Below are 25,804 nucleotides of genomic sequence, written 5' to 3' on the forward strand. Positions count from 1 at the left end.
ATACCAATTTGTTGGAAAGGCAGAGGAGACAAAGCATGAATTCACACAAAACACGAGTTGCTGCTCTTCTATTGATCACACAAAACTTGATTATTACAATGAACCCGGTGAAGGGTATTTAAACCTTTTCCAACTAGCTATTTGCCTAAAATATCTTGACATGCAACCACATGCAACCACACACTCAAAGTAGTCTATCACTTAACTTGACTCAACACTCAAACACTCAACCACTCAATCACTCAGTTAACTGACTGTCTATGTTTTGCCAACTCCTCATGCAGGAGTAATTATCTTATTTTAATAGATACAGGTAGCAAGCCACCTCAGTAGCCTTCAAAATAGCTCTCTGTGTGTTCCTTTAGGTGAGTTCATTTTATATGTTATTTGATTCTGATACTATTTTTCTTCTGCATTCAGGGGTATGGCCAGAATCTGCAAGTTTTGATGACACAGATATAGGGCCTATTCCTTCTCGATGGAAGGGGTTCTGCCAAAAGGGAACAAAATTTGGTCCAGAACACTGCAACAGGTGCGCTGATGAGGGGTCGGAGTAGCCTTCAGTTTGTTAAACGATATTTGCATATCGGATAACATTCAATTAAGATATTTAGCTCAAAGTTTTTCTTGCTGGTGATAAAGGATTCTATCTATATCCATCTAGAGACTGAGATATGAAGTTTGTTTTTATGTAATTAAATTGTAGATTCTCCAATAATATGATAGACATTAATGAAGTCAAACAGTTTCTCATGTACATCAAATTTCAAGAATATTTTGGCATTTACCATTTAAATAAGGATGACCTCTCTAGGTTAAACACAAGGCCAGAGAAGATGAAGAATTTCAAATTCTTTATAAAACATTACAGTTTCCCAGAAGTATGTTTGAGTTTTGTATTCTTTTGGAGTAGTATGGTTTGTAAGTGTTTATTGATGGCCAGTTTTAAGCACTTAGGCCAGAAATCCTAGAACAGTAAGAATTTCAAATTCTTTATAAAAGATTACAGTTTCCCAGAAGTATGTTTGAGTTTTGCAATTCAAACTCTTTATAAAACATTACAGTGTCCCAGAAGTATGTTTGAGTTTTGTATTCTTTTGGAGCAGTATGGTTTTTAAGTGTTTATCGATGGCCAGTTTTAAGCACTTAGGCCAGAAATCCTGGAACAGTAAGGGGTAGATCTTTGTAAATATGCTATATTTAAAGTAATCTGGCACTTTGATGTTTAAGCATGTTTTTGACGTAAGTAATGTTGGAGTAATTCTCACTCACCTCATTGGGAATAGATCATATGATCCTGAGATTAATTGCCCACTTAAGATAATGGTAAGGGTTTAGAAGTTTAACATTGTCTGGAGATTTTAGTGTAACCCAAAACCTCAACATGGAATAAGAGCTTTGGCGGGGTGTTGGAGTGATTCTCACACACACTTCATTGAAAATCGATCACGTGGATTAACTGCCATCCTGGTATCCACTTTGGTAAATTGAGATTAATTTCCCACTTAAGATAATGGTAACGATTTGGAAGTTTACTAATGCAAACACAATTTTGAGTAATAATTGTCAGGGATACTCAATATTTACCTTGCTGGGTTGTAACTGAATAATACATGTTTTTGCTTGTAAAATGCCCCTGCATTCTTATTTGATATTGTTGTAATGCTTGCAGTCTATTGCAGTTATTATTTCTTGCATTACATTGCTTGGAAGAAAAACACTTTGAACTTGCTTGTTGGAGAATGCTCAATCTCTGTATTTGTTTCTTTGTTTGTTGGTGTATAATAGAAGCCAACCGCATTGTAAGATATCCCTGCCCGAAAAGTGGAACAGTTAGTATTCAATTCTTGGAATCATGGTTCACTCTCGAGTGTTTTGCAATAACAAGTTGATTGGAGAGCAAGCCCTTCACAATGGAAGCAAAGTTTCACCCTCCAAATTGCTGTTTGCAACAGGAAATTGATTGGAGGAAGGTATTTCATCAAGGGGCGTGATGCTGAAATTAAGCCTTTGAATCTCTCTGAAACAGGGGAATTTCTCTCTGCACGAGACAAAGTTGGACATGGAACTCATACTCTGTCTAGTTAAGTATTGAAGAGCGCTGAATTCATATTATGAAATTCGATTTACCAGTATTACCGTAAGGCTTAATGGTGGACATTAATCCCTGGAACATGGAACCGCTAAATAGGCCGAGAGGCTTATACATATTTCATTATGTTTATGTTGCATGTTTTTTGGAAAGCATTGTAAGATTTAACGGTTTATTGATTATCAGGATAATTGTGAGTGCTGTAGAGGTATCTTTTCATACAAAATTTCAAGAGGGCAATAAAGCATATTGACATTTTCTCTTTGTTTCGGTCTATAAAATCGAAAATTTAATATTTAATTGTTTTCCCAATCCAGGGCATTGAAATCAATAAATCAGATCCTTGAAGTTTGCTAGAAAAGTTGATTATGTTACTCTGTGTCTTTTTGTTTGAGGGCAGGGACGAAGCCTAGCCCAGTTCCAATTACCAAAGGGAAAGTTGTATCCACTGGTATCATCAGCAAGAGTGAAAGCCCCACATGTGAATACGACAGCTGGGTATGATGCTACATACTACTACCCAATTACCAAAGAAAAAACTTGGACAGGAATAGTATTTCAATCCATCAAAGTCACACTTCTATGTCATATTGTGTTTTAACAGTTTCAATCGCTAATATTTTCAGACAACTCTGTTTCCCGGGATCATTAGATCCCAGCAAAGTTAAAGGAAAAATCGTTGCCTGCCTTCGTGGTATCAGTGAAAGAATTGAGAAAGGTTTAACCGTTCGATTAGCAGGAGGAGTAGGCATGATTCTCGCCAATGCACCCGGAGGCGACACTGACGTTGATGAAGACTTTCATTTTCTTCCTGCTGCACATTTGAATGCAACTGATGGAGCGGCAGTTTTTCAATACATCAAATCAACAGCGTAGGATTTCAATGCAACTTTTCAACTTGTAGTAAAACCTGGTTATTGCATGAAAAACCCTAATGCCCAATTAAATTATGCTCATCCTGGTCCCCTGTCGCTTCCATTTATTCAAGAACACAATTAGATATAAAGCTTTTCAAATTGTAGTAAAACCTGGTTATTGCATGAAAAACCCTAATGCCCAATTAAATTATGCTCATTCAGGTCCCCTGTCGCTTCCATTTATTCAAGAACTCAATTAGATGTAAAGCCAGCTCCGACTATGGCAAACTTTTCCTCTCGGGGTCCGAATTCTCTTACTCCAGACATACTCAAGGTTTATAATTCAATCCCCACAACTCCATTGGTATGATATCTTCCTTAATATTTTGAAAAGAAAGTTGTTAACTGTTTCTCCAGTGCAGCCTGATATTACAGCTCCAGGGGTGAGCATCCTTGCGGCATTTTCAGAAGCAGCACCATTAACTGATTTGAACTTTGATAATAGAGCTGTACCTTTCGCTCTAGATTCTGGCACGTCTATGGCGTGCCCGCATATTGCTGGTGTTGCAGCTTTATTGAAGAGTGCACATCCTCATTGGAGCTCAGCAGCCATTCGGTCTGCCATTATGACTACAGGTATCTGTATCTATTTATGCGTATACATACAAAGTTTTGAAAGATATATTCCAATCTGCCGAAATTTTAGGACTAACATTGGTAGAGGTGCTATTTTTTCATGTTTTCTATAAATATTTTTTTGCCAATTTGCATTCTATTTTTAACAAATGATTTATAGTTTAAAATTATTATATTATATTGCCAAAAATTATAAAATTATTATATCTTTAAGATTTAAATTTTTTATAAATATCATATAAAAAATTTAGAAATTTGAATTTTTTTTTTATAAAATATTTTTTTGGGAAATTTGATTTTATTTTATAAAAGCATTTTCAAATATTTTATAAAGAATTATAGGGAAAATTTAAAGGGTTAATTTTATGCCAGTTTCCATTTTTTTCTAAAAGCGATTCCCCCAAATTTTATAGTATAAAATTATTTTATCTTAAAAATTGTCAAAATTTTACATCTATTAATATAAAATCATTGGAAATCTAAATATTTCTACAAAAATATCACCAAACATTTCACACTTTGTATATTAAGGACTAATAAGATTCACCAAAATTTCTAAACTTTAAGATAAACTTCTATCCTTAAAATTTTCCCTACATATTATTACTTAAAATTTTCAAAATTTTACAAATATTATAAAAAATTATTAGAAATTAAATTTAGTGTTTTACAAAAATATTATCAAACATTTTATAATTTGCATAATAAAAACTCATAAAAATACCCAAAATTTCTAAACTTCAAAATACATTTCTCTTTAAAATTTTGGAGAATAATATCAATGATACACTTATGCACTTAAATTGTTTTGAAATTAAGTTGACCACTTTTTGAATTAAATTGTGAATAGTGCTTTCGAAACCTCTAATCTTTCAAATAAATATCCAAAATCAAGAATAACTAAAATTATAATTATAATTGTTTTTGTTTTTATTTTTAATGGACATTTTATTCATCTATTAAAAATAACTAAAACTTGTTTTTAATGAGAATTTAAAAACTGGATGTTTAAAAAACCTTATACACAATATAATTTTGAAAATGTTAAAACTTGGATACTCAAATACCAATAATACTTAATCTAAATACTATAACATGATGAGTTTTATAAAATTTTCCAATAAATAAAAGATGTTTTATTTTGCTATATTCTATATATTTGCTAACCTTCTTTCCATTTTAATATGTTTTAAGAAAACCTTATACACACTATAATTTTGAAAATGTTAAAACTTGGATACTCAAATACAAATAATACTTAATCTAAATACTATAAATTTTAGCATGATAAGTTTTATAAAATTTTCCAATAAATAAAAGATATTTTATTTTGCTATATTCTATATATTTGCTAACCTTTTTTCCATTTTAATATGTTTTAATATTTTTAAATGACAGCTCAAAAATTGGACAACACCAAAACGACAATTAAAGACGACTCACTGCAAACAGCAGGTCCTTTCGAGTATGGTGCAGGTCATGTGTATCCAAATAAGGCTGGAGATCCTGGCCTAGTCTATGATCTATCAATTAGAGACTACAACATTTTTTTTTGCAGCTTGCATTATAATTCAACCCAGCTCAAGGCCATAACAGGAAGGGCATTCACTTGTCCAGCACGACCCCCTAATATCTATAACCTCAACTATCCCTCCATCACTGTCTCGGCCCTGAAAGGGTCAGCAACTGTGAGAAGAACTGTGACAAATGTAGCAGAGGGACCGGTGACTTATAAAGCAAAAGTGCAGTCTCCTGTTGGAGTTTCAGTGTTAGTTGAGCCTGCAGAGCTTCACTTTTCTACCAGCGGGGAAAGGAAAACATTTAATGTGTCACTGAAAGCCGTGAAGAGTTCTAGGGGTCAGTACGTATTTGGGTACCTTACATGGAGAAATGCCAAGTATTGGGTTGCAAGTCCCATTGTTGTGAAGGTAAGCAGTGTGAATTAAGATAGTGAATATCTCACTGACAAGTTATTGCTTTTCATTTATTGACGGAAATTTTGTAAAAGGGTCATTGAATGTTTCTCTTTTGTAGAATTGGTAGGCCCTGCAACCTAATAAAATTTCAAGCATGATTTATATTAATTAAATTTGTTTTTTGTTTTTGAAGTATACAACGTCATATCGACTGTCATTAAAATATGTAAATGCTACAAATCTTTCTTGATTCCAATTTATTTTTTTATGAAAGGTTATTACATTAGTTTTTGATAATTACATTTTTTAATTACTCTTGCATGGAATAAAACCTAAAAGCATAGAATCTCCAAGATTGGTAAAATAGATTGCACATCAAAATTTATATTACATTAGATTAATCACGCTATAAATACATCAGTCATTGGTTGAAAATAGAAATTCTATCTTAACCATACAATCAATAAGTTGAGAAAATATCTCAACCAAACACTAAATTTCTCAAGTCTAACTAATTAACACTTACACAACTCACACAACAATAACATTTAAGGACGAGGAATATCACTCAAGATGCACAAGACAAGTAAGAGTTAATCTCCAAGTCTCTCCCTTAACAAGTACTTCTCTTGATCTCAATCAAGTAACGTCTTCATCAACTTGCCTTAATAATTTCGAAATATTCTAGATTACTAACTCCATCAAGTTGTCTCTTAGGCCTCATAAAGGTGTAGTTGGCAAGTTGGCTTCCCGAGTTCCACTCTTGAACTCCCAAATCTGGGATCTCCCGAATTCAAATACTGAATAGTTGGCAAGTTGGCTTCCCGAGTTCCACTCTTGAACTCCCAAATCTCGGATCTCCCAAATTCAATTACTGAACACATCCCAAGTTGTTGCATAACTTCACTAGAAGACAACTCTCGGGTCTTCAACAAATGAGGGATCCTTCCCTAGATCCACATCTTCCAAAATAAATCGACAACCATCCATGTTGAGCTTTTAACTTGTTAGAAAAATATTATGTATGACAGAGAAATGCAAGACATATAATATTCGGAAAAACACAAACACATAAAACCAGAGAGACATAGATATACGTGGTTCACCTAGTGTGTCCACCTCGAACAACTAGTCCTTCCTTTCTATTATCTAGCAAAATGAAGAGACACAACTGACAGTAGATCTGCTGTAATATCCTCTGTTTTCTCTCACAGTCTCACCTCTCTGTTTCTCGCTCTAAGAATACACATATATTCCACAACCTCAATACAATACCCTCATACAAAGAGAGGGGTTGCCTTATAGGGCAAAAAACCCTAAACTAAACATGATTTCTACCGTCGGATCATCTTCCTAATGAACGGCCCAGATTGACTAGAAATTACTATACTTTTACAAGGCAATTTTACATTTGTTTTTATCTTCGGCGTGTTGCCCCAGAAACCCCCACCGGGGGACCGTTGGTCCCCGGACCCCCCAGCCGGGGGGGACAAGTCCCCCCCCCCCCCCCCCCCACATGGAGGGGTGTACAATCTTCCTGGGGTATACATCCGGCTGAAACAAAGACCTCTAAATTAGGATGATAATCATGCTCCACACCCAACATAACTACACTTGATACATAGAAATAATGGAGAAAGGTTGTTTTGATTGTTTTCTAAGTTTAGATTTAGATCCTATTTTGTAGGAGATTGTTGTGATCTCCCAAACAGAATGTAACCATTATATTTGTGTATATGTTATTGCTCCAATTAATGAACGCAACATTGTGGTAGCCTCAGGTGTTCCTCACCTGAGTGTGGTGGGTTTCATTTTCAATTTCGATTTGTCTTCCTATTATTTTTAGTTGGTATCAGAGCATCAGGGGATAAAGTTGTGTTTTGACTACTTGTTGTGAGCACGAAGAGTAAGTCGGCCTGCTTGTAGAGGAGTCTATGTATTTGTGTTAACGCTCATCGAAATAGATCGTTGAGATCGATGTTCGATCCAAATTCGATCCTTGATTGTTCGTTCACAACACAGGCTGTGAGAGTTGCTGGTTGTGAGTACTAGCGTGGGGGCAACATATAAATTATGAAAATGCAAAAGGCAGTCGCTGAAGGCTGTTGTTCTGCTAAGGTTTCTATTGCATGAGGTTGCTGTCAGTATTGTATTGAGTTGCTGCAAGACCTGTAAAGCCGCCAATTCAATATTCTGAAAGAGTGTAGTGAAGTGTCACCTCATGAAGCCCATGGAGGTGTCAGGAGATAAGATTGTGTGTGTAAGCGTTGAAGGTTGTTCTTACTGATGAAGAGCCTATCCATCAAATTATTTGTGCCACGATTTATTTGTGCCATGGCCTTAAGCCTAGAGGTCGTGGAGCACTAGAGGTCGAGTTTCAGAGAGGTCGATGTAGGAAATCTTGTAGATTCACAAGCTCATGCAATGTACTAAAGCACAAGACAAGAATCTACTTCTACTTTCAACCAGCGGAAGCCAATAGATCGATGAAAACAATATGAACAAGAAGGAGATAAATCAATGGCACATAAAACAATATTTATCCGAGGAAAGACACTGCTCAAAACCCCTACTATCTGTATTGCATTAATCAGAAATATGAGTGAAAATACAAAGCTTGTTCTCACTAGAACAATTCCTGCACAAGTATGATCAACTCTCTTCTCACAAGCTATTTCAAGCCAAACCTTAGCCTATTATGCTACTCTCCAAGCCCCTATTTCCTTGCACAATTCCTATGGCTGAATAGCCCATATTAATGGGAATTCAGTGCTTCAAAAAATGCACAATCCAATCTAGGTTGACTTCCTGATTGCATGCATGATCTATACAACTCAGTAAATCATACAACTGATAGTACATTGTCCCTCCACTCTAGTCTCAACTGGGCCTTTCTCATAATCGACATGCACGAGTTTCTGATAAGGGAATCTTCAGTTAACTAGAGTTCCACTTGTGGATGCACTAGTGCACCAATTGGTTGTTAACTCTCTATTAGTTCCACAAATAGTTTGGAACTAATTTAACTGAACATAACTCAGTAAACTAAGTTATCTAATTACAACTCACAAATAAACCCATCATGGACCCCTAAAATTTAGGGAGAACACTTACATGACTTCCAAAATACTTCCAACTCGAAATTCCTAAGTTAACTAAGTCAACTTAACTTAATTAACTATTACAAGTGGCTATGAGAAAAGAATTACAATTTTAATTCACAATTTAATTCAAGGACAAATTAAATTGGAATTTCTGGATTCTATTTTTAACATTTCTTGTTGCTATTTCCAACACTCCCTCTCAACAAGAAAGGAATTCAACTCTATCCTGATCCTGAACCTTTGGAATTTTCTACATGCAACACTTCTCTCTAGTGTTGTTTCTACAGCAACTCCTGAAACTAAAAAAAGCATCCAACCTGAACCAGTATGATGCATCTGTCATCAAATTTTCTAACTGCTACTGCCTCTGTCAATTGAAAACTCTATGCTTCTGCTGACTCTGCCTTTCTGAATTGTTGTCAACCCTTCTATGCGCTCTTCAGTATCTGACTGCTCTAGCCTCTACCACTTTGATCTCTGACTGCATCAATCGCCACTGGTTCCTCCTATTACTATGTACTTTGGTCTCACGTAGCAAGGTATGATCCATGAGATAAAACCTCTCAATGGACCCTGCTCAATTTCATCCCTCTTGGGACTATCACTTCACATCACCCAACCTCACACCTCGAGGTATGGTTTCATGTCCTCCCTCTGCAAGGGAGAGGCCGATGTAGAAAATCTTGTAGATTCACAAGCTCATGCAATGTACTAAAGCACACGAAAAGAATCTACTTCTACTTTCAACCAGCGGAAGCCAATAGATCGATGAAAACAATATGAACAAGAAGAAGATAAATCAATGGCACCTAACACAATATTTATCCGGGGAAAGCCACTGCTCAAAACCCCTACTATCTATATTGCATTAATCAGAAATCTGAGTGAAAATACAAATCTTATTCTTACTAGAACAATTCCTGCACAAGTATGATCAACTCTCTGCTCACAATCTATTTCAAGCCAAACCTTAGCCTATTCTGCTGCTCTCCAAGCCCCTATTTCCTTGCGCAATTCCTATGGCTGAATAGCCCATATTAATGGGAATCCAGTGCTTCCAAAAATGCACAATCCAATCTAGGTTGACTTCCTGATTGCATGCATGATATATACAACTCAGTAAATCATACAATTGATAGTACATTGTCCCTATACTCTAGTCTCAACTTGGTATTTTTCAGAATCGACATGCATGAGTTTCTGATGAGGGAATATTTAGTTAACTAGAGTGACACTTGTGGATGCACTAGTGCATCAACTGACTGTTAACTCTCTATTAGTTCCACAAACAGTTTTGAACTAATTTAACTGAACATAACTCAGTAAACTGAGTTATCTAATTACAACTCACAATTAAACTCATCCTGGACCCCTAAAATTTAGGGAGAACACTTACATGACTTCCAAAAGACTTCCAACTCGAAATTCCTAAGTTAACTAAGTAAACTTAACATAGTTAACTATTACAAGTTTCTATGAGAAAGGAATTAAAATTTTAATTCACAATTTAATTCAAGGACAAATTAAATTGGAATTTCTGGATTCTATTTTTAACATTTCTTGTTGCTATTTCCAACACTCCCTCTCAACAAGAAAGGAATTCAAATCTATCCCAATCCTGAACCTTTGGAATGTTCTTCATGCAACACTTCTCTCTAGTGTTGTTTCTACAACAACTCCTGAAACTAAAAAAAACATCCAACCTAAACTAGTATGATGCATCTGTCATCAAATTCTCTTACTACTACTTCCTCTGTCGACTAAAAACTCTGCGCTTCTGTTGACTTTTCCTTTCTGCATTGTTGTCAACCCTTCTTTGTGCTCTTCAGTATTTGATTGCTCTAGCCTCTTCCACTCTGATCTTTGACTGCATCAATCACCATTGATTCCTCTCGCTACTATGTACTTTGGGCTCCCGTAGCAAGGTACGATCCATGAGATAAAACCTCTCAATGGACCCTTCCCAATTTCAACCCTCTTGGGACTATCATTTCACATCACCCCACCTCACACCTGGAGGTATGATTGCATGTGCTCCCTCTGCAAGGGGAGGCCGATGTAGAAAATCTTGTAGATTCACAAGCTCATGCAATGTACTAAACCAGAGGACAAGAATCTACTTCTACTTTCAACCAGCGGAAGCCAATAGATCGATGAAATAAATATGAACAAGAAGAATATAAATCAATGGCACATAACACAATATTTATCTTGGGAAACCCACTGCTCAAAACCCCTACTATCTATATTGCATTAATCATAAATCTGAGTGAAAATACAAAGCATGTTCTTATTAGAACAATTCCTCCACAAGTATGATCAACTCTCTGCTCACAAGCTAGTTCAAGCCAAACCTTAGCCTATTCTTCTGCTCTCCAAGCCCTTATTTCCTTACGCAATTCCTATGGCTGAATAGCCCATATTAATGGGAATCGAGTGCTTCCAAAAATGCACAATCCAATCTAGGTTGACTTCTTGATTGCATGCATGATCTATACAACTCAGTAAATCATACAACTGATACTACAATGTCCCTGCACACTAGTCTCAACTGGGTCTTTCTTAGAATCGACATGCATGAGTTTCTGATGAGGGAATTGTTACCGGGAAAAGTGTCTATTTAGAACTGCTCTATCCCACTAAGGTGTGACAGCTACCTTAGAAAAAAATAGAGAAAAATACTTTGTATCTCCTTTATGAACTATAAACAAAGAGGAATAGGAAGAACCAACCTGTGTCTTGCGCTAGTCCTTTGATCCAATCTCTCTCCTCTTTGACAGCTTCCAGCTACTTGCTCCCTTACTTGCCCAGCTTCACCAAGTACTTGTAAGATCACAGAAGAAGGAAACTATACAAAGACATGGGTTTATGTTCATAAATAACTTAGGATCAGATTTAAGTTAACCATACAACTGTAACAAGCATCAATGATACAAAAGCATGGAGAAGAAACTCAAATAGTTTTTATTGATATACAAGAAGATCTAGGAGGAGTTACAACCGATGATTTCTGACCCAGCATTAACCTCCCAGCAAAGAAGTCCCTTCTTCACCCCCAACAAAGCATAGATCACCCAATTCTCTGATATGTATCTCAAAACCAACAGCAATTCCTTACAATGTGCAAAATTCCAGCCTCTGGATCTCTGGGATGAGGGATCCATATATAGATGTATGCAAGGAGGATGAGTCAGCTTGTGATTTGATTAGTGGCTTCTCTCTGTCAGTTCTTGCTTCCACTTGGAGACTGAAAGCCTCTTACTCATCCTTGGTCGAATTCAATGAGGCAAGTGTCATAGGAGAAGATTCTGGAAGCTTCCATTGTCTCTCCACTTTGCGGAATGACCCTGCCATTTGTCATTTCCCGCTCAACGCACCCTGGTAGTGCATTTAGGTGCTTTGCAACGCACCTAGCTAGTGGGTTTAGGTGCTATGCAACACACTTGGCTAGTGGAGCAGCTAAAATGATCCTGATTTGACTTATTCTGAGCAGTTTCTGGTGGAGAACTTCTGGGAGAAGCTGTAATTTGTTGACCTTGTTCCTTTAGGGGTTGGAACAACACTTTTAGGGAATTAGGAGCCCTTAGTTTATGGACATTTCATGCTTAGAGCTGTAAGGCACAAAAATGTCTATAACAGTTGCCCCCTAAAGTATGAGGCCGTTGGAGGAACAATAATATTCTAAGGGCACGGTGGATAAGAGCTCTGCGGCGGAACAAAAATGAACCCTAGATGTTCAGACGCTCCCTCCTCTACTCTGGCCGCCGTCTGGACACGGCTCGGCCCCATCGATGATGGCATAGCGAGTTTCAGGCAAAAATTGCAGATCTACACCCTCTCCGCGGCTCCGTCTGTCTTCAAGGTTCTTTCGATAGCTCCCCGCCCCCTGTGCCTCTCCGCTCAGGACTTTGGGGACGCCGGCTCTCAGCCATCTGCTGCTGCATTCGGCCACAGCTTCCCCCATCAGATTGGAGGCGCCCTCGTCAAGCGCGAACGTGTAGAACATACATTCAGTTTTCTCCAAGCGGGAGCTCTTGGAAATAATTTCTTCACCCTGGAAGGCTGCTCTCTTTTGTTTACTTCTTCTTTATCCCCCCCAAACTGCGTCTGGACGCTCTTGTGGGCGGAACGCAAAGTCAGATCTGGTGTCCCTAGGACTCCCGCCTCCTCTCCTCTCTATCCCCTGCGGCAAATGCAGGAAAAGAAGGCCTTGCATAGTTCCAGCCGCCTGTTGTCTCAGATCTGCAGAGGCAAGCAGAATTCTGGTCTCTCTGCCTCATTCTAGATCCTGATCAAGCTTATATCTGGCAAAACCCTGCTACAATGGGTGAGAGCGTCGGATCAAGTGCAAGACCTCAAGCAGGCTCTGGAAATCAAGCTGGGGATTCCCTCTGTAGCACAGTGACTTCTCCACGAAGGTAAACAACTCGAGGATCTTTACCCCTTGTCTTTTTACAGCATTAAGAGAAATACCTCCATTGCTCTTACCCTTCGTCTAAGAGGGGGCGCTGCAGGACAGTCATCCTCAGCTGAGGCGTTTTCTTACAAGGACGCTGTCCATGCGAAGATGCCTAAGAGAACAGATCCACCTACTCAAGCTCCCAAGCCTTTTCTGGTGGATAAACTGGAGGAAACCCCCTCCATAGAAATAATGCATCCTTCACTGGATGAGCAAACCCAGCATTTTGCGGATCATGGTATTATCTGCAGGTTTAATGGGCTATGGCCACGCACAGCAGACCTCTACCAATGGATCCACGTTAACTGGACCAACAACTGCAAGGTTCTGCTATGCTCAAAGGGTTTTTTCATCGTTGTGTTTGCCTTCGAAGAGGACTATCAAAAAGCCTTAACTGGTGGCCCATGGTTCTGGGGAGCAGCTGGTTTATTCCTCACTCCTTGGTTCCCAGATTTTGATCCCTCTATAGCAGTTATCACCAAACTCCCCATCTGGGTCAGACTTCCAAACCTCCCAGCGAATCTATGGCACTTTGCGGTATTCCAAGGGATTGGCAACTCTCTAGGCCGCCTTTTGGATACAGACATCTCTAGAGGGGAAAAGGGCTTATACACTTTTGCCAGGATTTGTGCAGAAATAGACATAAGCAAAGGTCTCTCGGACCAGATCAATCTCAAAATTGGAGATTTTCATTGGACCCAAACTTTGGATTACGAGAATACAGCCTTTCGTTGCCGCAACTACCATCATACAGGTCACCTTCAGAGCTCTTGTCCCACGATGCCAACCCAAAAGAAGAAAGCCAATACTAAGCAGAAATCCAAAAGCTGGAAGCCTCATGATCCTCCTCCCATGGACGATTTTGACTTCAGCTCCGATGAAGAGGAAGAGAATATGGAAGGTGTGGCAGCAGCGTCGAATCCGGATCCGCCCCCGGCAGGTCCAGTGGATTCGTCCGTCATACCAGCCTCACAGAAAAGGAACCATGAATCCTCCACCTCGGACTCAGACAAGGAGACCTCTCCGTCGGCTCATCTCAGTTTGCAAATCATGCCAGCTCAACAAAGTCCTCCGGAGTGGGTCAAAGTTGGTAAAAAGAAAGGGAAAAAATGCAGAATAGTGGATTCTGCTCATGTTGGGTAGAATCCTCTGTTCAGATCCTGCTCTTTTGTTCATCTTGTTTCTTCTTGCTCAACAATGCTCTCTACTCTTTCTCTCTTAGGAGCCGAGGTGGACTACCAATCCTTTCCGGCTGCCTTTGTTCTTGCTAATCTTGTTTGTAACCTCGCATTGTACCATACGTTCTCTTAATAGAATTAGTTTTTACTGAGAAAAAAAAAAAGTATGAGGCCGTTTATCGGGTGAAATGCTTTATTAGGAGGATCCGAAGTTCTTTCAGTGCTGGGAGGAGACCTGTAATAATATACAATACAATACATTATCTTCATACTGTTTTCAAGATCTAGCTGAGGTAGGCATTCCCATGCTCAGCTTTATAAATTCATTTTCATGTACATAGGACAGACAATCGTCTGATGGTAGATTGATGATTCTGATAGAGCCATCATCCTTTTGGTAGGATGATTATCTGTGCTGTAACGCTGTACATTTGAATGTCTTTATTTTCATGAATATATATCGCAGCCCGGATGGATGAAACTAGATCCGGGGTCTTCAATCTCGTCCGATCTTCACTCGAAGTACAAGTCGATCCATGTGAAAAATGTTTTGAAGTCGAACATGGAAAGACATCGCTTGATTACTAGTCAATGATGTAAACCGTTAACAAGCGCGAGAGGAATCACCAATAATGATAATGATCCTCAAGGTACTGCAGTACAATTCACGTGGTGTGAATAAAGGACTTGGCGTCGAACACCACGCAAAATCTTTCAGTCGAAAGTCATTGATGTAAACCTATCGCCGGAAGTGAGAAACTTGCCATTGAGGCATGCAAGCTTCAAAGTACTGAATGGGGTGTTCTTAGACCAACTTCTTGGATAATGAGCTAATGTCGACAAGAAGTGATCCGTCATAGGAGGTCCTTAATGAATCCCACATCAATGACACGGAACGGAGCAAATGATTTTGATGGAGGTGAAAACAATCTGATGATATATGGTTCAGGGTGGCGGTCATGAAAGAATGGAGTATAATGTATGGTAGTGGGCGGGACACAGGTGGCCTTTCTGGATGACTTCTCTTGAACATGTCGGCGACACTTATGTGATGGATTTGTAGCATTAACCCCAAATGTGGATGGTATGGCGAGACCATGGCGATGTGACCGGTGAATGAAACAACCCAACCCGACTCGGGCACGGAGTGGAAGTGTCATGTTCAAGAGCGACTTGCTACCAATAAAGATTCTTTGAGTTTTCTTCCCAATTTTTCCCCAGTCATTGCTGACCAGTACCTCTTTATTTTTGTCAAGCTTGAGGAGGATAACATATGCTTGTTCTATAATTTTCCCTTCGGGCAAACCCATCGCTATGTTTTAACGAGCCTAGCGATAGTGAAACTCGTTCTCGTCTAAAGACAAGTTTGTCGCTATTAACCTTTTTAACGAGTTTAACGACAAAGATAACTCGATCCTTTTCATTTTTAGAGAGTCTGAAAAGGTACGTAAAGGTAACTCAAAAATTCCTTTTTTGTCATCTAATCCCTTAAGTCCGAAAAAGTATAAAACAATACAGAAGGGATGAATTTTCGATAGCTTTAACGAGCCGAACAAAACAAGCGCTCGATATTTTTGTGCAATAATCCCTCAGGTCCAAAAACATTAAAATCTAGAGGAGGAATAGCACTTCCTGTCCCTTTAACGAGCTGGAAGGCCAAGGACTCGGCAATCTTTTCATATTTTACGAGTCAGTTGAAAAGAGCTTAAAGAAGACTCGTCTTTTGAGGAACGAGTGATAAAATGGGTAGCAGCTGATTCCAGGTAAGGTTTGAAATTTCCCAATCACGGCAGTGTCACAAGGATGGCTAGTGAAATCACTCTTCGCAGCTGTTCCTCAAAATGGGTAAACAATCAAATGGAGGTGAATGATCGGCCAATGAAAAAGTGGAGGTGACGGTGCAAACACGACCAAGGCTTTAATGGCTGAAGTACTACATTCACGGTGGTTATTTACCAGGGGATAGTTCATTTTTTAACGAGCTTAAACGTGGGTGGAAACATTTGCTCGGTGCGGGTTTATTTTTTAACGAGCTTGAACCCTGCGGTAACACTGCTCGATTAATCCAGTCATATGATAAGAATGTCTCATATAACAACGGCAACTTTTAGATTTTTGCCCCACATACTTTCTTTATGCAAGTTAGGTGACGACTAATCCTACGAGTTTAAAGGGTTAGAGGTCCTAAAAATTTAAAAAATAAATAGTCGCCCTTCGCTTGCACTCCAAAAGGTTTGCATGCCCCCAGGTATAAAACAGAGTTTCAAGGTCACCCTCTATTCGAGCTGACAAAACATTTGTTTCATCAGGAAGGGTACCTCTTACAGGTTACCCAAAGATTGTTCTATTTGCGGTGCAAACGAAACACTTCTTTGGCAATATCTACCGAAATAAACAAAGGTGAGTGGCGGTGCTCGCCAACTCACATAACTTTGACAAGAGAATCTTTTTCCAGAATAACCCCCTCTTCCAATCACGGATGGGGGTACAGACTAGTCATATTCTCCCGCGGAAACCTACCCTATACCCCAAGTTTTCCTGCTGAAGCAGACCAGGACACATGCCCCCTGGGTTTCAGTCATATCCCTCCGAATTACTAGCGCTCATCGGGAGGACGGACTGGGGATTGAGACATTTCTTGCGTGAAAAGACCATTTAGGGACGGTATATGACTATTTGCTATGCGTGATCCGGGAAATGAAAGTTGGTCTACGAGCTTGACCACTCTTCCTTCGTGCGGAAAACACATTACTCTAAAGAGTGAAGAGACAATCGCTCCCATGCAATAAATATAGTCTCGTCCAAGGAGTAGGTTATAATCCAAGGGTCCTTGAACTACCATTACGTTCATGCGAACTGTCTTCCCTCTCAATGTTATGGGCACATCGGGAAGGATCCCTAAAGGTCGACTGGTTCCTTTATCAAACCCTGTCAGATTTCTCATCTCAGGCAAAAGCAATGGCGAACCAAGCGCTTTCCAAGTAGTTGAGGAAATGATACTCATAGAAGCCCCCTCATCTATGATGGTACCAGCCATAACCATTCTATATATTTGAACGATAATTCGGAATGGTACGCTTGCTGGTAAACGGGGTCTGCCTAGTTGATTCCAGTCGAAGGAGACAACTAGGTTGCTTGGATGTGGGACCGAATAGACGGCTGAGTACGGCTCTGACGAACTTCCTTCCTGCAGTAAAGGAATGGGTAAATTGCCCCCATGTTCGTCGGAGTCTGTGTTTATGAAGAGAATTTGGACGGTGTCATCCTTGTTCTCTTCAGTGACTGTATCATCTGAAGATGAAACCTCTGAAGGCAAGACCGGGTCAATTGCCACCTCGACCTTTTGACTTTCGTCTGGTATGGATCCAGATGGTTTATCTTCAATGATAGGCGCTTCAGCCGACCACCTGAGCGGGCCAGTTGGATTCTCAACTAGTGACGGACTTGGCAAGAGTTTTTTATATCCAGGAGGAAGTCGTAATGGTGAAACCAGACGATCATCCAAAACTCTTTTAGCTTCGTCTAAGAAGGGACAACGGTGGACGGCGTGATTTCCTTCGCACAGTTTACAAGGAAATCTAGCTTTCCCTTTTTGTCCTGGGGCTTCACTTTCACTAGTTGACGGTGTGCTTTCAACATGATCATCAGAGGTTGACGACACTGGGTTGTGCAAACGAGGAGACCAGTCCCTTAGTATCCAGGGGATGCAAGGACAATCTCTGTGAAAGTGGTCTCCTCTGCAAATGACACATGGCGATTTAGGCCTGGTCGGTGCAGTGTTTGGATTTTCGTTAGACGACACTCGTTTTCCCCAATTCACCTTTGGCTCCTTCTTCTTCTTCTCTTTCTTCTTCTTTTCTTTCTTCTCCTTAGGAACTTGGCTTTTAGCTTTACCAGCTCCATCAAGCGAAGAGGAAGGAGGAGAGGAAGTAGAAGGCTGGTGGGCAACTCTGGACTCGTCTAATTGCTGATTCGATTGTTCAGGAATGGTGGTGTTCTGAACGATAGAGGTTGAGAAGAGCCATACATGCAAACCAATTGTCAGTCCTGGAAGCGACAATGTGGCCATATGGGGCGCACCAACATCTCCCCAAGAGGAGAAGGGACTAGGATTTCCACCAAGGGGAATTCCTTGGTTGGTAGGCTCCATTTTCTCAACCCAAGATCAATGTAGGAAAGGGGTATGAATATTCCGTTTAAAATAAATTTTAACATGCTTTGACACAACTTGTTTTTTCAGTTTTTAAGAGTCGAGAAAAAACAAAAGATGACTCTAGTCTCCTTCGATTTTTAATGAGCCTGAAGTGACAAGTGCTTAGATGGACCTTTTCCGTTAAGGAGTCTAAAAAGGAACGAAAGGGACTGCTCTGGAGGTCTAGGTAGAGGGAGTACCAAACCAATCGCAAAACTGCAGAATACTTTTTACGGTACGACAGTCAATCTTCCCGAATGCTGTGTTCGGTGCATTGCGATCAGTAGGGCGGCCGACACGGCTTCCTATGGATAAAGGTTTTAAGCCTATAGGGGTCTCCCAATATATACTCAACGGTACATGAGAGCACAAGTCCGTACTGGCACTTATCGTCTCAAAGTGGAGGAATCACCCAACCATCAATGAGGACAACAATTACCAGGTTTTACGACGCCGGAATACGTCTCTAGCCTAGACCTCTAAATGTTGTGCGTTAAGTTCCAAAGCGTTGTTAGGTTCATTGAATTTATTTTAAGTTGATCTTTCTTATGAAGTTTGCCTTTTGGGTTCACCACGAGATGTAGATGTAATTCCTAAAATGCAATCTAAAGATGATAATCAAACTTTTATCTCTTTTCAGCAATGAAAATCCTAACTACTAGGGGAAAAGAAAGACACAATCTTTTCGCAAAGAGAAAAGAGCACACTGTAAATGCACTTTCCTAAATCAAGCCAAACAGACTGTCAATATGCAAATGCACATGCATGTATTTGTTTTTCACTTTCTTAGTATTGATGCTAAAAAGAAAGTTGATGTACAAATCTGAATTTGCTTTCAAGCGACAAACACAAACAAGTTTATTTTCGAAATCAAAAGGTAGAGATGATTACGACACTTTATGATTTTGAAATAAATACTCGTTTCGACTCTAGAAAGTCACAAATTCAAACCAAAGGCAAAGGTAAAAGCATAATCGACCATCAACAGCAAATAATCTTTCTCCTATGATCAAAATCGACACTTGCGACAGATCTAAATCAAAGGAAGAAGTACGATTATTATACTTTTGCAATGGAAAACTGTAAACGACTCAACAAACACATAAAAACATCTACAGTTCTTTTGTACAAATGAGGTGGAATATCAGTAAGGAAAAGGGGTCTGAAACAGTCATATACTGATCACAGGATGTAAAATACAAAGACAAAACTGGAAAGAATGAAGCAAAGAACCTCAGCTGCATAGGGCTAGGCTGATCATCGCACCTGTTACACAGAGAAACTGCATTGCAGCGCAGGTTGCCCTCTCGGGAAGTGCGTTGAAATGCAGAACCTCTTCACAGTGCTTGCACTGGGGCAGAAACGAGAATTCTATCTGGGTTCTAGGTCACAGTTTGTAGTTTAATCTTTGGTTTTTGGCCGAGTAAAAGCAATCAGTAATGCACAATTAGGGGTAGATCTAAGGAGGGTCTAAGAGCTATCACAAGGGCAATCAGTTAGTCTATGAATCAGCTGTTCAAATCATAAACAGATCTAGTGAATGGATTAAAGCAGCAGATGTCTACTTTGCATTTGTTATGGCAAATGCAGTTCGATTGCTACTTATAAGTTTATGAAACAAACAACAAGAGATACACAAACAAACTAATTAGACAATGTCCCCAGCGGAGTCGCCATTTTGTTACTGGGAAAAGTGTCTATTTAGAACTGCTCTATCCCACTAAGGTGTGACAGCTACCTTAGAAACAAACAGAGAAAACTACTTTTGTATCTCCTTTATGAACTATAAACAAAGAGGAATAGGAAGAACCAACCTGTGTCTTGCGCTAGTCCTTTGATCCAATCTCTCTCCTCTTTGACAGCTTCCAGCTACTTGCTCCCTTACTTGCCCAGCTTCACCAAGTACCTGTAAGATCACAGAAGAAGGAAACTATACAAAGACATGGGTTTATGTTCATAAATAACTTAGGATCAGATTTAAGTTAACCATACAACTGTAACAAGCATCAATGATACAAAAGCATGGAGAAGAAACTCAAATAGTTTTTATTGATATACAAGAAGATCCAGGAGGAGTTAAAACCGATGATTCCTGACCCAGCATCAACCTCCCAGCAAAGAAGTCCCTTCTTCACCCCCAACAAAGCATAGTTTACCCAATTCTCTGATATGTATCTCAAAACCAACAACAATTCCTTACAATGTGCAAAATTCCAGCCTCTGGATCTCTGGGATGAGGGATCCATATATAGATGTTTGCAAGGAGGATGAGTCGGCTTGTGATTTGATTAGTGGCTTCTCTCTGTCAGTTCTTGCTTCCACTTGGAGACTGAAAGCCTCTTACTCATCCTTGGTCGAATTCAGTGAGGCAAGTGTCATAGGAGAAGATTCTGGAAGCTTCCATTGTCTCTCCACCTCGCGAAATGACCTTGCCATTTGTCATTTCCCGCTCAACGCACCCTAGTAGTGCATTTAGGTGCGTTGCAACACACCTAGCTAGTGGGTTTAGGTGCTATGCAACACACTTGGCTAGTGGAGCAGCTGAAATGATCCTGATTTGACTTATTCTGAGCAGTTTCTGGTGGAGAACTTCCGGGAGAAGCTGTAATTTGTTGACCTTGTTCCTTTAGGGGTTGGAACAACACTTTTAGGGACTTATGAGCCCTTGGTTTATGGACATTTCATGCTTAGAGCTGTAAGGCACAAAAATGTCTATAACAGGAATCTTCAGTTAACTAGAGTGACACTTGTGGATGCACTAGTGCACCAACTGACTGTTAACTCTCTATTAGTTCCACAAACATTTTGGAACTAATTTAACTAAACATAACTTAGTAAACTAAGTTATCTAATTACAACTCACAATTAAACTCATCCTGGACCCCTAAAATGTAGGGAGAACACTTACATGACTTCCAAAAGACTTCCAACTCGAAATTCCTAGGTTAACTAAGTCAACTTAGCCTAGTAAACTATTACATGTTTCTATGAGAAAAGAATTACAATTTTAATTCACAATTTAATTCAAGGACAAATTAAATTGGAATTTTTGGATTCTATTTTTAACATTTCTTGTTCCTATTTCTAGCACTCCCTCTCAACACGAAAGGAATTCAACTCTATCTTGATCCTCAACCTTTGGAATGTTCTGCATGCAACACTTCTCTCTAGTGTTGTTTCTACAACAACTCCTGCAACTAAAAAAAACATCCAACCTGAACCAATATGATGCATCTGTCATCAAATTCTCTAACTGCTACTGTCTCTATCGACTGAACACTCCGTGCTTCTGTTGAATCTTCCTTTATGAATTATTGTCAACCCTTCTCTACGCTCTTCAGTATCTGACTGCTCTAGCCTCTGCCACTCTGATCTCTGACTGCATCAATCACCACTAATTCCTCCCGTTACTATGTACTTTGGGCTCCCGTAGCAAGGTACGATCCATGAGATAAAACCACTCAATGGACCCTGCCCAATTTCATCCCTCTTGGGACTACCACTTCACATCGCCCCACCTCCCACCTGGAGGTATGGTTGCATGTGCTCCCTCTGCCCACTTGGCTCGAAATTTCCCCCTACTGGAGGTCTATGCATGAGTGGATGCCTCCACTCGGTCTCCTCTCTGCTTCTCCAATTGTGGCTAATCAAAAATTGTATGAGACTGCTTTTGAGGCTACTTCTAGGGTTGCATGTTGAGAGGTAATTCACTCTCCCTCTCAACTACCAAGTCTTTAACTTTTTCCTTTCTCCTCAAGGATTTTCATGCATCTTGTACCTCAAGAGCATACAGGTTCTTCACCCGTGCATCGATCTGTTTCACCTGTCCCATGGCGATGTGTCTAAGGAAAACATTTCCCTTACTAAAAATCACATCATAGCCATGGTCTTCCAATACCGCGACTGAAACGAGATTCTTCTTTAGTCCTGGAACATACATCACATCTGTGATCCTGAGAAGGGAGCCAGACTCCCTCTGAAAGGTAACCGTATCAATCCCGATAACTCTATACCTCCCGCCATCTCCAAACTCTATGCTCTACTTGAGGTCTTTCTCCTCAAAATCACTAAAGAGATCTTTGTTCCCTGTCATATGGAACGAGGCACCGCTGTCAAGATACCACACACCTCCCATGACAATGTTGGCCATGCATGAAATGAGAGTGAAATCAAGTTTGAATTGTGAAGCTAGAGCTTCACTTGTTGCAGCTACTGTAGGCTCCTTCTTGGTTGCTTTATTCTGTGGGAAATTCATGGCATAGGTCGATGCTCGTGACAGTGAAAACACTTGACTTTTGACAAGTCCATCTTCTTGCTTCCCACCTTGCCTTGGGACTTATTTCCCTTGGCCTTCTTTTCCTTACTCGCTAAGGCAAAATAATCTTCCACTTCCTTAGAAGAGGTCCCATCTTTGATGTTCCGTCGAAACTCCTCTTGTACCAAATCTGACCACAGTCGTTCCCAATCTACCAACTTCTCCCTCCCATTGACAGAGTCCTGATAACTATTCCAACTCTTGGGAAGTCATAGAAGAGCTAGGCTCACCATATCATCCTCGAAAAAACTGATTCCAACACTTCCAATCTCATCTCGACAAGGAGTGAACTTGGTCAAGTAATTTGGAATTGAGTCGCCCGCCTCCATCTTGATTTTTCGATGTTTATCTTTCAGTGCCAACTTCCTATGGTCACTGTTATGGAAAATGTCTATCAATGCTTTCCACATAGCATACAAAGTCTCCTTCCCATGAAGACTCGAGAAATGTGGTCTCGAACCCTCAAGGATTATCGCCTCACCCTTGCCACACACTTCTTACATTCGTCCAGATATTTTTCATCTGATGCTGGTGGCTTAGGAATGTCTTGATCAATGAATTTCTTCAAGCCATTATCCCCCAACATGACCTCCATCTTGTCCTTCCAGTCTATGTAATTTGAGTTTCCATCCAAGGCATACTCGAGCCACAAATCGTAAAACGCTATCTACCGATCCTGAAGTATGTATTGCAAATTTAAAATTTCACCTGTAACCCAAGACCCAAAACTTTGAAGTCTCCTCTAGTATACTGTCTTTAGCTTCGATACCATTTAGAAAATCTTGTAGATTCATAAGCTCATACAAAGTACTAAAGCAGAGGACAAGAATCTACCTTCAACCAGTGCAAGCCAATAGATCGATGAAAACAATATGAACAAGAAGAAGATAAATCAATGGCACATAACACAATATTTATCCGGGGAAAGCCACTGCTCAAAACCCCTACTATCTATATTGCATTAATAAAAAATATGAGTGAAAATACAAAGCTTGTTCTCACTAGAACAATTCATACAGAAGTATGATCAACTTTCTGCTCACAAGCTAGCTTAAGCCAAACCTTAGCCTATTCTGCTACTCTCCAAGCCCTTATTTCCTTGTGCAATTCCTATGGCTGAATAGCCCATATTAATGGGAATCTAGTGCTTCCAAAACTGTGCAATCCAATCTAGGTTGACTTCTTGATTGCATGCATTATCTATACAACTTGGTAAATCATACAATTGATAGTACACTATCCCTACACTCTAGTCTCAGCTGGGTCTTTCTCATAATCGACATGCATGAGTTTCTGATGAGGGAATCTTTAGTTAACTAGCGTGACACTTGTGGATGCCCTAGTGCACCAACTGACTGTTAACTCTCTATTAGTTCCACAAACATTTTAGAACTAATTTAACTGAACATAACTCAGTAAACCGAGTTATCTAATTATAACTCACAATTAAAGTCATCCTAGAAACCTAAAATTTAGGGAGAACACTTACATGACTTCCAAAAGACTTCAAATTCAAAATTCCTAAGTTAACTAAGTCAACTTAACTTAGTTAACTATTACAAATTTCTATGAGAAAAGAATTACAATTTTAATTCACAATTTAATTCAAGGACAAATTAAATTGGAATTCCTGGATTCTATTTTTAACATTTCTTGTTGCTATTTCCAACAGTCAATTTGTGGTTGGTGAGGTTGATTAAGAGGCTAGTTTGCTGAGTGTTTGAAGAATTTGGACAACGTATTTGGATGGTGCAGTGAGCCTGGAGTTAGTGTTGATCATTGTTGGATTGTTGTTGAAGTTCATACCTTACAAGGAGTGCCGACGACCTTTAGAAACAGGCGCATACACCTATGCGTTTTTCTCAATTGTTTGAAGAGTGCTCGTTGCAAAGAGTGTTACTCTTAATTGTTTTGTAGTTCCATCTGTCTCTGGCAAGTGTTGAGATGCTTGATTCCATAGTAGAATCAGGCGGGCGCATCGGTGAAAGGAAGAGAGTAGCGCAGTGAATGTAGTGATGGGTCAACAACGCCAGCGAATGCCCGTGGAGATCTGTCGAATGCATCGGCCAGAGAAATGTGGTCTGATTTGTATTTTTTTATCAACACATTCAACAACAGAGAGGTCATGTGTTGATAAGGGTAAACTTATGAATCTTATATATTTTGGGTTACATCTCTCCCCTCCTCCTTTGAAAATTGTGTTGGAGTTAGTCAACAACACCAGTAAAAAAGGACACAAGTTGTTTTTTCTTTAAAAAAGGGCTTTCACATTTTAAAAAAACACCCACCATGAGGCCCTCCATTGCAAAGTGGCACCAATTTTTTTTTTAAGTTGTTTGAGGTCCTCCTGAAAGACATTGTGAGAAGATGTTGAATCCACTTGCACAGACATACTTAAATTAAGAAAATAATTTGGATGGCACGAATTACGTCAACTGGAAATTTAAGCTACAAATTTATGGCTCTTGGACTATCACGAAGGGAGAAGAAGCAAAACCTACTATAGGATCGACAACTACATCAATCAAGGACAGGGAGAAGAGGGAGAACAAAACAAAGTTATTATTATGGATGTATGTTAAATACAATGTAATTCCTTATCTTCTTGATTGTCAAACCTCTAATGCGACCAGGAATGCATTGAAGATGTTGTATGAAACTAAGAATACAAACCGAGTCTTGTTTATCAAGAGTAAGCTCATGTATGTTAAGATGGAAGAGAATTATTTCTTTAGTGACTTTATTTCCAGAATCAAAGATTTGAAAGATAAGTTGGAAATATAGGAGAATCAATACCTTCTACTAATTGTGTGACAATCACTTTAAATGGAATGTCAGATGACTATTAGCTGTTTATTACAGGTCTTGCAACAAGGGAGAAAGCACCAAAATTTGAGGAATTGACAGGTATATTGTTGTAGGAAGAAGAGAGGCGCAAGAATTTGAAGCCACAAAATCTAGATTTGGCACTTGTGGCAAAGAATAAATTATTCAAAGGGAAACAAAGAGGAGCAAACAAAGGTGGAAGCTCATCTTAGAACAATCCATTTCCAAA

General features: G+C 39.4%; 1 protein-coding gene across 1 annotated transcript; it reads left to right on the forward strand.

Annotated features, from left to right (window-relative positions):
- Positions 1-3,229: 3,229 nt before the first annotated feature.
- LOC149173666 (subtilisin-like protease SBT5.4) lies at positions 3,230-5,751 on the forward strand. Its single transcript, XM_089426791.1, has 4 exons — positions 3,230-3,283; positions 3,372-3,585; positions 4,984-5,513; positions 5,695-5,751. The coding sequence occupies exons 1-4, from the start codon at positions 3,230-3,232 to the stop codon at positions 5,749-5,751; spliced, it is 855 nt and encodes a 284-aa protein (XP_089282917.1).
- The last annotated feature ends 20,053 nt before the right edge of the window (positions 5,752-25,804 follow it).

Source organism: Pinus tabuliformis, chromosome 4_2 (assembly GCF_031772625.1).
Source record: "Pinus tabuliformis cultivar Carrire ecotype Pingquan chromosome 4_2, CPIR1, whole genome shotgun sequence".
NCBI lineage: Eukaryota > Viridiplantae > Streptophyta > Pinopsida > Pinales > Pinaceae > Pinus > Pinus tabuliformis.

What these genes read in the sequence shown, in the direction of transcription:
- LOC149173666 (XM_089426791.1), top strand. Translation starts at nt 3,230, where the DNA reads ATGGCAAACTTTTCCTCTCGGGGTCCGAATTCTCTTACTCCAGACATA. An exon ending in TTACTCCAGACATACTCAAG is followed by an intron (nt 3,284 to 3,371) that starts GTTTATAATTCA and finishes TCTCCAGTGCAG; the next exon opens with CCTGATATTACAGCTCCAGG. An exon ending in GTCTGCCATTATGACTACAG is followed by an intron (nt 3,586 to 4,983) that starts GTATCTGTATCT and finishes TTTAAATGACAG; the next exon opens with CTCAAAAATTGGACAACACC.